The 16247-nt window shown below is 44.0% G+C and overlaps 1 protein-coding gene across 3 annotated transcripts in view; it reads right to left on the bottom strand.

Annotated features, from left to right (window-relative positions):
* Nucleotides 1–16247, bottom strand: part of MATN2 (matrilin 2) — a 158950-nt gene that overhangs the window by 82512 nt on the left and 60191 nt on the right. For all 3 annotated transcript variants that reach the window (XM_081258568.1, XM_081258567.1, XM_081258569.1), the window contains exon 4: nucleotides 15797–15919. In XM_081258568.1, the coding sequence (XP_081114694.1) occupies nucleotides 15797–15919 (123 nt within the window). The remainder of the gene's footprint in view (nucleotides 1–15796; nucleotides 15920–16247) is intronic.

The following is a 16247-nucleotide window of genomic DNA, read 5'->3' as shown; positions in this document are numbered from 1 at the left end:
CCACTCAAGGTCAAAGCCTTAAAAAGGGAGATGGGCCATTTTACCTGAGTTGGGCTTTGGAAGGATAATTCTGGTTGCATCACAGTTTCTTTTAGCTCTGGGAAATATAAAGGACTTCTAGAACAGATAAATGAAAATCACTGCTTTGGGAACAGAGGTAGTTTTCTGAATTCCAAGCCAAAGTAGCTTGGGTTTGCTTGCACGTTGATGGGAAAATCAACCTCTTGACGGGAGGACCTTCAATTGTTCTTCAGAGCTCTTGGCCCCGCCCATCGGCTGTCAGTGCATGTCAGTGCACCCCTGCACTTCTCCCTCCTGGCATGTATCACAATGTTAATCACATAGGCATTTATGTAGTGATGTATTTACTGTGTCTCCCTTGCCAGGCTCCCTAACTGGGAGGAGAGCGTCCCTGCACAAAGTCCTCGTGGCTGGAAAATGACACCCCAGTACACTGGAACAACATACCCCCAAATCCCAAGCCCATCTCTGAAGGTGGGGGGGTAGGAGCTTCTCCACCTGGGTCCCCCTTCTCAGCTCCCACAGCTGCTTTGCCTCCTCTCTGTGTCCAGCAGGAATCCTGCCTAGCAGTGGTTACAAAGGGGTGGTGGCAGTTTAAGTAATTTTTTTCTCTTATTTATAACGATCTGTTTTTGAATTTTCTAACAAGAGCTTATACAAAGAGCTTTTATAATAATGAAAAACAATCAACGTTACAAAAGAACCCCTTTGAAAGTGGCATCTTAAAAGCAGTGAGGACTTCCCTGATGGTGCAGTGGTTAAGAATCCGCCTGCCAGTGCCGGGGACACAGGTTCGACCCCCAGTCCGGGAAGATCCCACATGCCGCAGAGCAACTAAGCCTGTGCACCAAAACTACTGAGCCTGCGCTCTAGAGCCCGCGAGCCAAAGTTGAGCCCGCGAGCCACAACTACTGAAGCCTGCGTGCTACAACTACTGAAGTCCGTGCGCCAAGAGCCCGTGCTCTACAACAAGAGAAGCCACTGCAGTGAGAAGCCCGTGCACCGCAACGAAGAGTAGCCCCTGCTCGCCGCAACTAGAGAAAGCCCGTGCGTAGCAAGGAAGACTCAACACAGCCAAAAATTAAAATTAAAAAAATTAAAAATAAAGTGTGTCTTTATAAAATAAAATAACAGCAGTGAACCAGGATCTTGAAGCAATAAGCATTTTTCCCCCAAGACTTCCCCCCATAAGGTAGGTAGAGAGGCAATGAGGTGCTTATGCCTTCCGGAACAGGACAGCCATGAGTCACTACAGGGTCCCATCTACCAGAGCATGACCTCGGCTGCTCATTAAAACCATCTGGGGACCTTTGGAAAATCCTGATGCCCAGCCCAACCCCTTAAATCAGACAGCTGGGGCTGGGATGCAGGCAACACTGTTTGCTAAAGCTCCCAGATAATTCCAGTGTGCAGCCAGGTTGAGAGCCATTGAACCTACAGGATAAAATTCCTCACAATCATCCAAGGGGAAGGGGCCCAGATGCAAGAGTCAGCCTCCCCCTTTATCAACTGAGTCTGCAGGCTCAGATTCTTCTTTTAAGCAAATCTCAGAATGTTTTGCTGTCCTTGGACCCCTCTCCAAGTGGCTAAAAGACCCCGGACACTAAGTGAGGGTGCAAAGTGTGGTAGGAACAGGAGTTCCAGAAGAACGATCCCACAAACAGCAGGCCTGCCAGCTGGCCTCAGGCCTTTCATACTGTTTTTAGAACACTGGGGATTTATGGCCACTAGTGATCTGTACTGTCCCAAAGGAAACCATGGAGGATTAATTTAATTAAACAAAGAGTAAGGAATGAATACAGACCAGGTTCTCACAAAACAACTTTGTTGTTTTTCTGGCAGTAGTCGCTTCCATTTGAAACAAATACAGATGTTTTTGGATGATTCCTTATTCTTTAGGAAAACAGGAATTTTTTTTCTCACAGCCTGGGAGGATTTCACTGAAGGGTCATAAAACCTTGGGCGTTGGAGAAGCAGTGGATTCAGAGTTCCCATTACCCTTCCAAGCCTTCTCTACCCCGTTACCCCCACTCATGGCTACGGACTTCAGCCCGATGTCACCTCCTCCAGGAAGCCTTCTTCAGCTTGGCTGGGCTTAGAGTCTCCTTCCTCTGGGCTCCTCTAGCCCTATACACACAGCTCCACTAGAGCACTTATGCATTTAGCCCACAGTGTTAGAAGGACCGGATCACAGGTCTGTCTGCCCCGTGAGAATGATCTGGTCTGACTCAGTTTTGATTCCCCAGTGTCCTAGCGCATGTAGTTGGTGCCCCATAAGTGTTCGCCTACTGAATGAACAGTGACAAAGTCCCATACCCCTTGCCTCCTAACAGGGATGTTTCTAGAGTCCTAAAATATCTCCTCCATCAGAAATGGGGTCCTGGGAAGATGAGTGAGATGGGAATAAAATGTGTCCCGAGTCTCTGTACCTCTCCTCGTCCCCAGCAAGAGATATTCCTCTCCCAGAAGAGTACAATGACATCGGGGAGCCCACCCCCAGCTGTAGACACCAGAATTCTCATGACAGCTAAGGAACCAGCTGCCTTGCTGTCTGCTGCATCCCTGGTACCTAGCACAGTGCCTGGCACATTGTAGGTGCTCATTAAGTGCTTGTGAATGGATGAATGGACCCAACACCTGAAATACAGGGTTGTCAGTCATTCCTCACTCATCAGTCTTACCCAGGCTGTAAGTTCTGAAAGGCACAGGATAAGTCTTCGGTGGTGTTCAGGGTGCCTGTGATACCACACACTTCACACAGCAGGTGCTTAGTGGACATGTGTTGATCTGACTTGACAGTCACCAGCCTGGAGTACTCAGGGATGGGGGGCTCTTATCTGATCACTCCCTTTTAGAGGTCAAGTTTCCCTTCACGGTTTCCCTTACCACAGTTATAATTTAACACTTAATTTGCAATTGTTAATTTCATGTCTACTTCCCCTGCCATTTGAAGGCAGTGCTTGTTCTGTTCAGCCCTCCAGCTCAAATAACTAGCATGGTGTTTGGCATGTGGTCAATTTTTAAAACTATAGTTGAATGACTGAATTCATTCATTCATTCATTTGTCAAATTGCTCAAACTGCTGGGGAAAAAACAGTGAATAAAATAGATTAAAAAAATCAATCAATCTCTGTCCCCATGTAGTGGATATTCAAGTGGGAAGCCAGCTCCTACTGACTCACATTGACAGATCGTGCCCACCTCTTCCCAACTCTGCGTTCAGCAAGGCCAAGTGGGTAGCTTGAAATCAGCCATGGTGGTAGTATTGACAACACAGGAATTGGTGAACATTGCAAATTGGAGCTTTGCCCCCTGGAGACCTGGTTGTTAAACATTTACTAGCATACCATGGACAGGGGCAAGACATAAACAACATAAACGGGTAAAAATATATATTATGTTAGATATTAGAAGTGCTATAGAATAAAATTAAGCAGGAAAGGGGGGTTGGGAGTGTGGAAGAAAGGGAACTTCTGTTTTAAATAGTGTGGTCGGAAGGTGGTCTCACAGAAAAGATTATTTTATACAAGGACCTGAGGGAGGTAATATGAAAAAGTAGGGATCAAGGGGATTGAATCTTGGAGGAGGAGATAAGGGGCAGTTATGTTTCTTTCCATAGGGCTTAAGGGAAGCAATCAGATATAATGAAAAGAATATTGCCTTTGGAGCCAGACCTGGCTTCAGCGAGGTGACCTGTGTGACTTCATATAAGTAATTTCTATGAGATTGAATTTTCATAGAGGTTAAATAATTAAGTGGAGAAAACATCTTATGGCAGGGTTAAATGAGATAATATAGATGATAAAGCATCTGAGCGATGGGAGGTACTCAACAAATGTTAGTCTCCTTTTTTCCTAGTTTAGGGTAAAGAAAGGTCTTGGTGGTGCAGGCCTAGTTAATCATGGAGGAAAGGTGAACCCCAACGGAATTTTGCCTACATCACAATTCTAATATAATATCACTTTATTGGGTGCCTATGAAACCCCCCACTAGATTCAGATTTCTTTAAATGACATCAATGTATCCGTGACTAAGTTTTGGTTTGTGAGTTCTATGCTGAATTGATCTGACACAGCAAAGTAGGCAATTTTGAATTTTATAACAAAAGATCTCAACAAACTCAAACAATGCCTTGCCAGAGGGCAAATGTTAGCGTGTATATAGCTGACAGTCAGCAAAATCCGCTTGTTTCTCTTTTTTTTTTTTTTTTGCTGCACGCGGGCCTCTCACTGTTGTGGCCTCTCCCGTTGCGGAGCACAGGCTCCGGATGCGCAGTTTCAGCAGCCATGGCTCATGGGCCCAGCCGCTCGGCGGCATGTGCGATCTTCCCAGACCAGGGAACGAACCCGTGTCCCCTGCATCGGCAGGCGGACTCTCAACCACTGAGCCACCAGGGAAGCCCCGATTGCTTCTCTAGTTTCCTGGAGAATTTTAGGAGGGATGTTAACTGCATCTGCTCAGTCTTCCTAAGTGAAATAAATCAGTGAGGATTTGATAACTAAGGGCCTCAGGGCTATGCTCAAATCCTTCCCTAGCACTCCCCTGAGGCTCACAGCCATTCTAGATTTAAGGGCCTTCCTCAGTGTGTGATCTTGAAACCCTAGCACAGCGCCTCGGCCGAAGATCTTGGAAAACTTCCATCTGGTTACACTGGATGAGAAGCACGGGACAAAGACTGCAGTGGCTGTGCCTGACATCATCCTGGGTGAAATCAAAGGCTTTTTACTGACTTTTCAGAATTTTAGACAAGCTGCATTGCATGCTATTGACACCAATGACAGTTTAATTTCTCCTCTGGACTTAAAGCAAAATGGACACCTTTAAAGACATGCTCCACTTTTTTTTTTTTTACGGCTCCTGCTGCTATTTAGCCTGAGATGTAGAAATCAGAAATTATGTATCACAGTGAGAGAGAAGAGAAATGTATTATTAGAGCTGTTATTTCACTCAGCTGGGAAACAATGCCATTTCTGCCTGCTCCAACCCCGAAAACTCACTTGGACTTAAGGCTCTGCAAACACCTGCCAAACCTAAGCCTGCATTTTGGGGACCATCCCCCTCCTTTCATCATGTCTGAAAGCCCTAATCTTATTTTGACAGCTGCGGTTTGGATTTGAAGACTTTCAGCAGTAAATGTGAGCCAGCAGCCTTGTGCTTCTCCGCTGGAAGAAACACCACCAACCCCGTGTCACCCAGAAAAACAAACCTGTCCTTCCAGGCAAATTCCAGCTCCAAACTCGCATCCCTCCTCCCCCAACGGCTTCATTCTTTTTCAATCAGTTCTCCTATTCATGAACGAGATTTTAGTTTTCTTTTCAGAAGGGGAAAAGAGGAGGATCCCCAAAACAAAGCCTGAAAACATAAGTAAATCTGACTGAATGAGGTTGATCAAAATAATAAATAAGCGTGAACGAATAACGCCCTAGTCAGGCAGAGCGGGTTGCAATTTCCAAATGGCTGTCAGTCACATCATCACGTTCTCAATATGAACTCCCTGAGGAGTGGAATCTCCCAGGGAGAGATCTAGTTTAAAACAGCGGGGGCAGTGGTTTTCAAACTTGACCAGAATCCCCTAGAGGGCTTTAAAAGGCTGTTAAAAGACACCCTCCTAGGCTGCATCCCTGGAGTCCCTGATTCAGTAGGTCTGGGGTAAGTAGGGCCTGGGAATTTGCATTCCTAACAAGTTTACCTGCAAAGCCGCCTGTTTGTGTGCACGCACGCAGCCTGCTCGCTCTTGCACTTGCTCCGCGCTGTCTCAGCTTTGTGGGCTGCCCCAAAGCTGAGACCTTGACCTCCCCTTTCCACACTCCCTTCCTCCCTCCAAGATTCCATCCATCTTCAGGGTCAATTACCACCACCAAGCGTATCCAGCCAGGCATTTTTCTTGAACGCTAACCCTCATCTCCAGCTGCATCCAACCACTTGTGTGGGCTCTCGCCCGGACTCACTGCTTTCCCCGCAAAACCAGGTTTCCTCTCTTAAGTTATTTATCAGTTTAAATTCTAACACCCCCTACCCACCATTCCCCATCTTCGGTCATAAACTCCTCCCTGGGGTGGGGATTATTGCTGTGATCTCCTAATTAACTCCATGGGCATAAGAAACACATGCACTGAATTGACTGAACTGATTTGAACTGTAAACTGATTTCATCGTCCATGTTCTGCTCTGCACGTGCAGAGCACAAGGCAAGCCAAGATCTGAGTGTTCTTGGAGGGTCTTGGGTCTCAAACATATAAGAGGAAACACTTATTTTTCTCCCACACACCACAAGAGCGTCTGGCTCATAGAGGGGAATCAGTAAGTATTGAATGAATAAATGAACAAATGAGTGGATGGATGGATGGTATTTCTGCACCTATTATCTAATCCTAATTCTAATCCTATGTATATATTACTGCCACGGTCAATTTACTAAAATGTGGTTTTCCCCTTGACACCCTGTGTTCAGCCCCTCTATCCACCAAAGACAGAAGCTGGAACTCAGCTTGAGAATCAAATCACTCCATAATTTGTTCCAGCTTAAATTCCTTTCCCCATCCCCCACTAATGTCCCAAACAAACTATTCCAAATAGGCAGTCTGTACAGTTAGCATCCCCTAAAGACAACAAGCTCTACATTTTTCTTCTCTTCTTCGACTTGCTAGAAAAACCCCTATTCCCCAAAGCCTTCCCTGATTGTTCCATGACTTTCTCCAATCTCTTCTCTTGCAGCCTTCTGTCTCAGCACCAGTTACCTTCCCAAACCACCCTGTTCTGAAAATACATAGATATACATACATCTATATTATTGAATTTAAATGAGGTACAATAAACTACACATATTCAACATAGACAAGCTGGTAAACTTGACAGATCAACATATCATCACCATAGTCGAGATAACATATCCATCACCTCCAGGTCCCCAAAGTTTCCTAGTGCCCCTTTGTAATCCCTTCACCTGTCCCTTCTCTCCCCTTGGCCCCAGGCAACCACTAATCTGCTGATCATAGATTAGTTACCATTTTCTAAAATTTCATATAAATGGAATCCTACAATATGTACTCTTTTTTGGGGGGGGTCTCATTTCTTTCACTCAACACGGTTATTTTGACATTCATCCAGCTTGCTGCATGGGTCAATAGTTCATTCTTTTCATTGCCTAGTTGTATTACATTGTATGCATATATCACAATTTGTTAAGAATTCACCTGTTGATGATTTGGGCTGTTTCTAGTTTTAGGTTATTACAAGTAAAGCTGCTATAAACATTTGTTTGTATATAAACTTTAATTTCTTTTGAGTAAATACCTAAAAGTGGAATTATGGTAGGTACATACTTAACTTTGTAAGAAACTGCTGAACTGTTTTCCAAAGTGGTTGAACCATTTTACATTCCTACCAGGAACAATGATAATTCTGTTCCCAACTTTGCTAATACTTGGCATGGTCAATATTTTAAAATGTATCCAATCTAGTAGAAGTATAGTGGTATCTCATTGTGGCTTTAATTTGTATTTCCTTAGTATCTAATAAGTTTGAGCATCTCTTCTTTATATATTTTCTTTGGTTTAGTGTCTATTCAAATCTTTTGCCCATTTTGACTGGGCTGTTTATTTTTCTATTATTGAGTTGTAAGAATTCTTTATAAATTCTAAGGTCCTTTGTTGGATATATATTTGCAAATATTTAATTCCAGTCTGTGACTTGACTTTTTCCCTTTAGTAGCAGTGTATTTGGAAGAGCAAATGTTTTAATTTTTATGATGTTCAGTTTACTGAGTTTTTCTTTTATGTTTTGTGTCCTATTTAAAAAATTCTTGCCAAACCCAGGGTCATCAAAATTTTTTCTTTCATTTTTATCTAGACTTTTAAATGTTTCTACTCTATATTAACATTTGAAATCAATTTTGAATAAATTTTTGTGTATGGTGTGATGTAAGGGTCAATGTGCATTTTTTGGCACGTGGCAATCCAATTGTTGTAACACCATCTGTTGATGACATTATTTTTTCCCCATGAATTGCCTTGGCACCTTTGTCAAAGAACACTTCACCATATACGTGTGGGTCTATTTCTGGACTATATTCTGCTCAGGTGTTGTCCATCGTTACACCAATACCGCACTGTTTTGATTACTGCTGCTTTACAGTCAGTCCTCAAGTAAGATAATTTGATCCCCACAACTTTATTTCAAAGTTTTAGTTGATCCTCATTATTTGCAGATTCTGTATTTGTGAATTCACCTACTTGATACAATTTTTCTTGGAACCCAAAATCAATACTTGTAGCATTTTCAGGGCCATTCATGGATCTATACAGAGTGGTGAAAAAATTGAGCCACCTAATGCACTTTCCCAGTGAAGGTCAAACAAGCAATGCTCTGACTTCTTGTTTTCGCTCTCATACTGTAAATAAGCATTTTTTTTTTTGGTGTTCTATTTAGGGCCATATTTTTAAAATTTTTTGTGCTTTCTATTGGTGACCTCACTGTGTAACATGGCCCCTAACAGTAGTGTTGAAGTGCTGTCTAGTGTTCCTAAGGCAAGAAGGCCGTGATGTGCCTTTTGGAGGAAAGATGTGTGTTAGATGAGCTTCATTCTGGCATGAGTAATAGTGCTGTTGGCTGTGAGTTCAATGTTAGTGAATCAACAATATACACTCAATAAGGTGTCTTTAAACAGAAACACCCATAAAACAAGGTTCTGTATTGACTGGCGAAATGTTGTGGCCAGAAGCTCTCAGGAAACGAACCCTGTACTTCCCTTAGGAACGATGATCCAGTAATCACTATTTCAGTGTTAACAGAGACTTATAAACCATAACTATCGTGAATAATAAGAATCAATTGCAGGCTTCCCTGGTGGCGCAGTGGTTGAGAGTCCGCCTGCCGATGCAGGGGACACGGGTTCGTGCCCCGGTCCGGGAAGATCCCACATGCCGCGGAGCGGCTGGGCCCGTGAGCCGTGGCCGCTGAGCCTGTGCATCCAAAGCCTGTGCTCCTTAGTGGGAGAGGCCACAAGAGTGAGAGGCCTGTGTGCCGCAAAAAAAAAAAAGAATCAATCGCATTTGACTATTCAATTTTTTTCATTCTCATTTATATATTAGAATCAGATTATCAGTTTCTACCCAAAAAATTCTGCTAGGATTTTGATAGAGATTGCTTTGAACTTATAGGTCATTTTGGAAAGAACTGACACCTTAGCAATAGTAAGTCTTCTATTCGATGATTTGACATATCTCTCCATTTATTTAGGTCCTCTTTAATTTATTGCAGACATCTTTTGTCTTTGTCAATGTACATCTTTTGTCAAATTTATCCCTAACTTCTATATTTCTGATACTAGTGTAAAATGGTACTTTTTAAATGTCTATTTCAGATTTTTGTTGCCAGTATATAAAAATACAATCAAATGATTTTGTATATTGAGTTTTTATCTTGCAACCTTGCTGAATTCATTAATTAATTTTAGTAGCTTTTTTGAAGACTCTATTAGCTTTTCTACATATGCAGTCACATAGTCTGTAAATAAAGACAGTTTTACCTTTTCCTTTCCAATCTGTATGACTTTCTAATTTCTTTTTATTTCATTATTATATCAGTTTAAACATCCAGTCCAGTGTTAAATGGAAGTGTGGCAGTGGATGTACTTACTTGTTCCTTATCTTAAAAGGAAGACACTTAGTCTTTTACTCTTGAGTATGATGTTAACTGTAGGTGTTTTCATAGGTGCTCTTTATCAGGTTGAGGAATTTCCCTTTTATTTCTAGTTTATTGAGAGTTTTTATCATGAACGAATGTTGGGTATTGTCCAATGCTTTCTTGGCATCTACTGAAATGATCCTATATTTTTTCATTTTTTTATCTGTTAATATGGTGAATTGAATTATATTGATTTTTACTGATGTATAGTTGATGTTGTATAAGTTACAGGTGTACAATACAGTGATTCACGATTTTTAAAGGTTTTACTCTATAATTATTATAAAATATTGGCTATATTCCCTGTGTTGTGCAATATATCCTTGTAGTTTTGTGTGTGTGTGTGTATGTGTGTGTGTGTGTGTAGTCTTTTTTTTGGCTGAACTGGTTCTTCATTGCTGCACAGGGGCTTTCTCTAGTTGCAGCGAGCTGGGGCTACTCTTTGTTGCGGTGTGCAGGCTTCTCACTTGGGTGGCTTCTCTTGTTGCAGAGCATGGGCTCTAGGTGCGCGGGCTTCAGTAGTTGTGGCACGTGGGCTCAGTAGTTGTGGCTCGCAGGCTCTAGAGCGCAGGCTCAGTAGTTGTGGCACATGGGCTTAGTTGCTCCGCAGCATGTGGGATCTTCCCAGACCAGGGATTGAACCCGTGTCCCCTGCATTGGCAGGCAGATTCTTAACCACTGCGCCACCAGGCAAGTCCATTGTAGCTTATTTTATACACAATAGTTTGTACCTCTTAATCTCCTACCCTTACTTACCCCTTCCCCTTACCCCTTCCCCTTCCCTCTCCCCACTGGTAACCACTAATTTGTTCTTTATACCTGTGAGTCTGTTTCTTTTTATTATATTCACTAGTTTGTTGTATTTTTTTAGATTCCACATATCAGTGATAACATCCAGTATTTATCTTTCTCTGTCTGACTTATTTCACTTAGCGTAATAATACCCTCCAAGTCCATTCACGTTGTTGCAAATGGCAAAATTTAATTCTTTTTTATGGCTGAGGAGTATTCCATTGTATACATATATCACATCTTCTTTATGCATTCATCTGGTGATGGACACTTAGGTTACTTCCATATCTTGGCAATTGTAAATAATGCTGCTATGAACATTGGGGTGCATGTATTGCGTTTTTGTTTCTTTTTAATATATACCCAGGAGTGGAACTGCTTGATCATACAGTAGTTCTTTTTTTAGTTTTTTGAGAAACCTCTATACTGTTTTCCACAGTGGCTACACCAACAGTGTATGAGGGTTCCCTTTTCATCACATCCTCGCCAACATTTGTTATTTGTGTTCTTTTTGATGATAGCCATTCTGACAGGGGTGAGGTGATACCTCATTGTGAATTTGATTTGCACTTCCCTGATGGCTAGCGATGTTGAGCTTCTTTTCATGTGCCTGTTGGGCATCTGCATGTTCTCTTTGGAAAAATGTCTATTCAGGTCTTCTGCCTGTTTTTCAATTGTGTTGTTTGTTTGTTTGTTTTGATGTTGAGCTGTATGAGCTGTTTATATCTTTTGGATATTAACCCCTTACCGATCATATCATTTGCAAATACTCTCATTCAGTAGGTTGGCTTTTCATTTTGTCAGTGGTTTCCTTTGCTGTGCAAAAGCTTTTAAGTTTAATTAGGTCCCATATGCTTAGTTTTGCTTTTATTTCCTTTGTTTTAAGAGACAGATCCAAAAAAATATTACTATGATATATGTCAAAGAGTGTTCTGCCTGTGTTTTCCTCTAGGAGCTTTGTGGTTTCTGACCTAACATTTAGGTCTTTAATCCATTTTGAGTTTATTTTTGTATATGGTGTTAGAAAATGTTTTAATTTCATTCTTTTACATGTAGGTGTCCAGTTTTCCTAGCACTACTTATTGAAGAGACTGTCTTTTCTCCATTGTATATTCCTACCTCCTCTGTCATATATTAATTGACCATAAGTGTGTGGGTTTATTTCTGGGCTCTCTATTCTGTTCCATTGATCTATGTGTCTGTTTCTGTGTTGGTACATACTGTTTGGATTACTGTAGCTTGGAAGCACAGTCTAAAGTCAGGGAGTATGATTCCTCTACCTCTGTTCTTCTTTCTCAAGATTGTGTTGGCTATTTAGGGTCTTTTGTGTTTCATACAAATTTCAAAATTATTTGCTCTAGTTCTGTGAAAAATGCCATTGGTATTTTGATAGGGATTGCACTGAACCTATAGATTGCCTTGGGTAGTATGGTCATTTTAACAATATTAAGTCTTCCAATCCAAGAACACAGTATATCTTTCCATCTATTTGTGTCGTCTTCAATTTCTTTCATCAGTGCTTTATAGTTTTCCAAGTACAGGTCTTTTACCTTCTTCTTTTTTTTTTTTTTTTGCGGACCTCTCACTGTTGTGGCCTCTCCCGTTGCAGAGCACAGGCTTCGGACGCACAGGCTCAATGGCCATGGCTCACAGGCCCAGCCGCTCCATGGCGTGTGGGATCTTCCCAGACCGGGTCACGAACCCATGTCCCCTGCATCAGCAGGTGGACTCTCAACCACTGCACCACCAGGGAATGAACTGACTAACTGGTGTCCAGAAGAGGGTTTCTGGACAGTGAAAAGACCCAAATCCGAGTCATCTTAAGATGTATTCATGCCTCCCCTGAAAAAGAGAAAATTAATGGGGAGTGGGGGATTACACTCTTCAATAATCAAAGGGCTTTCTCTTTTTAGTTGGAAAAGGAAACAAACTTTTTGGTATATAGCTTCAGATGGCAGAAATAGGATCAAAGGTGGGAATTACAGAGAGTAGGACTTCAGCTCAACCACTGATCCAGGCTATCTGGAGGTGGGATACAGGTGCTTTGTAATGACCTGGTGTTCCAGATGGGTGATGATGGTTGGACATGCACCATCACTGTGGGACACCGGGAAGAAACAGAATTCCTGGGTTAAGTGGGAAAGAGAGCTAACAGTCTGACAGACAAGGTCTGTTTCCTCTCGAAGATCCTATGAATCAGCCATGTCTGCCTACTCTCTCCACACAGGCAGGGTTGGAATAGAAAATGGTGGGTATAGTGTCTGTGTGTGTGTGTGTGTGTTTGTGTGTGTGTGTGTGTGTGTGTGTTTGAAGGCCATCGCCTAAGAGCCCCTCTCACAATCATCCTGTACAATGACAATATCACAGGAGTTGGTAGTTAACTTGGGGGAACGACAATCATTTGAATGTTAGTTCTGGTGAATTAGTTCTGAGTCTCCCCTGGGAACAGTGAGCCTTTGAACCTGCCTGTCCTCGTGGGCTTGGAGGCAGGGTTGCCTTCCACCTCAAGGATCATGGGACAGTATCAAATGGTGAGTAAAAGCTAGGCCCATGAAGTCACACATAATAGGATTTGGCTTCTGGTTTGGTCTCATTATGAGCCACAGGACCTTGAGTAAATCATCTAACCTTTTTTGGTACCTTATTTTCCTTGCCTGTAAAATGAGGATGCTAAACCTACCTGAAGAGCTCAGTGTCAGAGTTAATGAGATGATGAGTACGAGCTCAGGAGAGCTCCTGGCGCGTGGTAAACACTTAATGAGTGGCTGTAGTTAGGCCAGACGTCCTGTGCAGCACACTGATCTGGGCAAGGGCTGCAATCACTTTGGACCGTAACTACCTTGGCTGTTTATTCAATTTACTTCCATGCAAGAAGGTAGCTCCAAGAGAGCAGAAACACGGCTGTTTTATTCGCTCTTTGATTTCTAGTAATTTGTACGGGGCCTGGAACACCTTAAAGGTTCAAAATTGGACATAGCTGTGTCTCATTCCCCTCCAGGCCCAGTGAGTCTCTCTCCACGTCAGCAGGGACAGGCCCCCACGAGCGGCTCAGAACAGCCTCCCCTTGGCACAATTTTGCACTGTTCACCAGACCAAGATCACGGCTCAGTAGCTGCAGCACACAGGTTCAGTAGCTGCGGCGCACAGGTTCAGTAGCTGTGGCACACAGGCTCAGTAGGTGTGGCGCACGGGCTTAGTTGCTCCGCGGCATGTGGGATCTTCCCAGACCAGGGCTCGAACCCATGTCCCCTGCACTGGCAGGCGGATTCTTAACCACTGCACCACCAGGGAAGTCCCCTGGGTGACTCTTAATTACTGAAGCTTGAGAACCACTGCCTGGGTTCAGGCCCCTCTGACCCGGGCCTCCCTGCTCCTCCACCCAAATCAGTCTGTCTGAACCCAGGCAGTTTCTGCATCACGCTCTTTGCATCCACAGCCCTAGAACAGGAGGGAGCCAAGGCCAGACCGACACTTGGGAGAGCCTGGGGCCTCAGGACTTGAGGTGGGACCAGGCGGGGGCTGGCAAACCTGCTGTGTGGGGAAGGCCCAGGTCATGACATCAAACTTTTTATTTTTTAGTTGCTGGTCTCGAAATTCCTCAGGATTGACTAAGCCAGGCCATGGAAAGTGGACATCGGCAGATGCCCGGATCCCAGCGGATCATCGGGGCAGGTCGCAAGGAGAACTTTCTGTGCTCCCGAGAAGTGCAGGGCAGGCTGCGAGTTAGCAAGGTGGAGGGAGGCTGAGCGTTCTGCAGAGAAACGCTGAGTGGGAGGCTCCTGGAGAGGACGGGGCACGTCTGAGAAGATGTTTAGGTTGTTTGCTGAGCGGTATGCGAGGCAACCTTGCCTGGGCTCCCCCAGTCCTCCAGTAAATTCTATTAAACCCATGAGCATATGGTACGAGTGATTTTCGTTGTGGAAACTGAAGACGGGTCAGAGGTTCAAGCGGGAGGCCAGGATGATTCAGGCTCCAACAAACAAACAATCTGGCATCCTGGAGGAGCCGGAGAACACAGGGTCCCCCAGGACTTACATAGCCTGAGGGCTTTGGGCTTCTACAGGCCACAGAACCGGAGAAGTCGAGCAGATGTTCCCTAATCTTGGGGGTCAGGGGGCCCCTAGCCAACCATTCTCAACCCAAAGTGAGAAGACAAAAGGAAAATGTGGTTTGGCCCTATAAACGGGATACTAATTACAGCCATTTGTGCAAACTGTTTTCCATTAGTGCTTAATTGCTTACCATGTGGTATAATAACAATTACGCATTGCATGACCTACATGTCAGATTAGCTGAGTTTTATTTGCCTCCATGTGGGCCAGTCTTCCTCATGTCTTGAGGAAGTCCGGTTGTCTGCGGGCTAACACAGTGGCTTTATTTATAACTTGAAAAAAAATTATAGGCACAACACTCAGTGTATGGGTAGTTCTCTCCTCTAAGAGGCGGATTACCTCATGTGCTTCAAATGTCAGTATGTTGTCTAGTTTTGGGGCTTGGCCAAAAAAAAGAGAATGTGCATTCTATTACACTTTATATCTGATTGTCCTTTTCTATGTAGGAGACCTATAAAGCATCCCTCACGAAAGCAATGAGGTCCCCGCACACCTCTAAAACAGAACTCGAATAATCATTCCCAGCCAATGTCAGTAGCTCATCCTAAATCCACGCTTCAGGGAAGAGAATAAAATACAGAAGCAATTCCTCAGGGCACAGTCAATAGAGACAGCGGATGAAAAGGCTCTTCAGCGGTTCCCCCCTAAAGAACAGCTTGGAAGTAAAGGACAGCAGCTCACGAATTCAAAGAGGCTATTTCTGAGAAGGAGCCTCCAACGATCTTCCAAACTCTTCCTGATGGCCTACTGTGTGCCTGGCTGTGGCCTCAGCGCTGTGAAGGCAGAGTGGGGGCCAGGGGTCAACACAAAATACGCGAGTTACAAAACCTCGTTTCTGTCCTTAGGGAAATGATGACTTGGTTGGGGGAGGGGCCACAGATGAATTAAATGGGCCCAGATAAAAGAGGAGAGAGGCGCTTCCCTGGTGGCACAGTGGTTGAGAGTCTGCCTCCCGATGCAGGGGACGCGGGTTCGTGCCCCGGTCTGGGAAGATCCCACATGCCGCGGAGCGGCTGGGCCCGTGAGCCATGGCCGCTGAGCCTGCGCGTCCGGAACCTGTGCTCCACAATGGGAGAGGTAACAACAGTGAGAGGCCCGCATACCGCAAAAAAAAAAAAAAAAAAAAAAGAGGAGAGAGTGGGAGAGCAGAGGAGGACAGGACAAATACATCAGCAAAGCAATCTTACTTCTGCAAGTCATCTGATCCGAGTTGAGGATGTAGCCTTGTTTGCACCTGCAGACATACGAGCCAGGAGTATTGATGCAGAAGTGGGCACAGTTATGCTCCAGGATGCTGCACATGCGGACCACTGGAAGGGAAGACATGGCAAGTTAAGGCAACGATGATGCCTTCTCTAACTTCATCCCCCTCGCAAACATTCATCCAGAATCTACGCTGTGAAGGAACGAGCAGGACTCAAAGAGAAACAAGCTGCAGTCCCTACCCTCAAGAGGTAGCCTCTGGTAGGACCAGACAGTTCTACATAAATGCCATCAGCAATATATACATAGAGGGCCGCAGAGGGTCAAAGGGAAATGATGTTAGGCTGAGCCATATGAGATTGCTGAATATCCAACTAAAAACAGGTCAAAAACGACCTACAAAAACAGAAATTTCACAGTGCAATTAATAACATC

This window comes from Mesoplodon bidens (genome assembly GCF_964165515.1).
Source record: "Mesoplodon bidens genome assembly, chromosome: 16".
Taxonomy (NCBI): domain Eukaryota; kingdom Metazoa; phylum Chordata; class Mammalia; order Artiodactyla; family Ziphiidae; genus Mesoplodon; species Mesoplodon bidens.
This window is presented reverse-complemented; position numbering and strand designations above follow the sequence as displayed.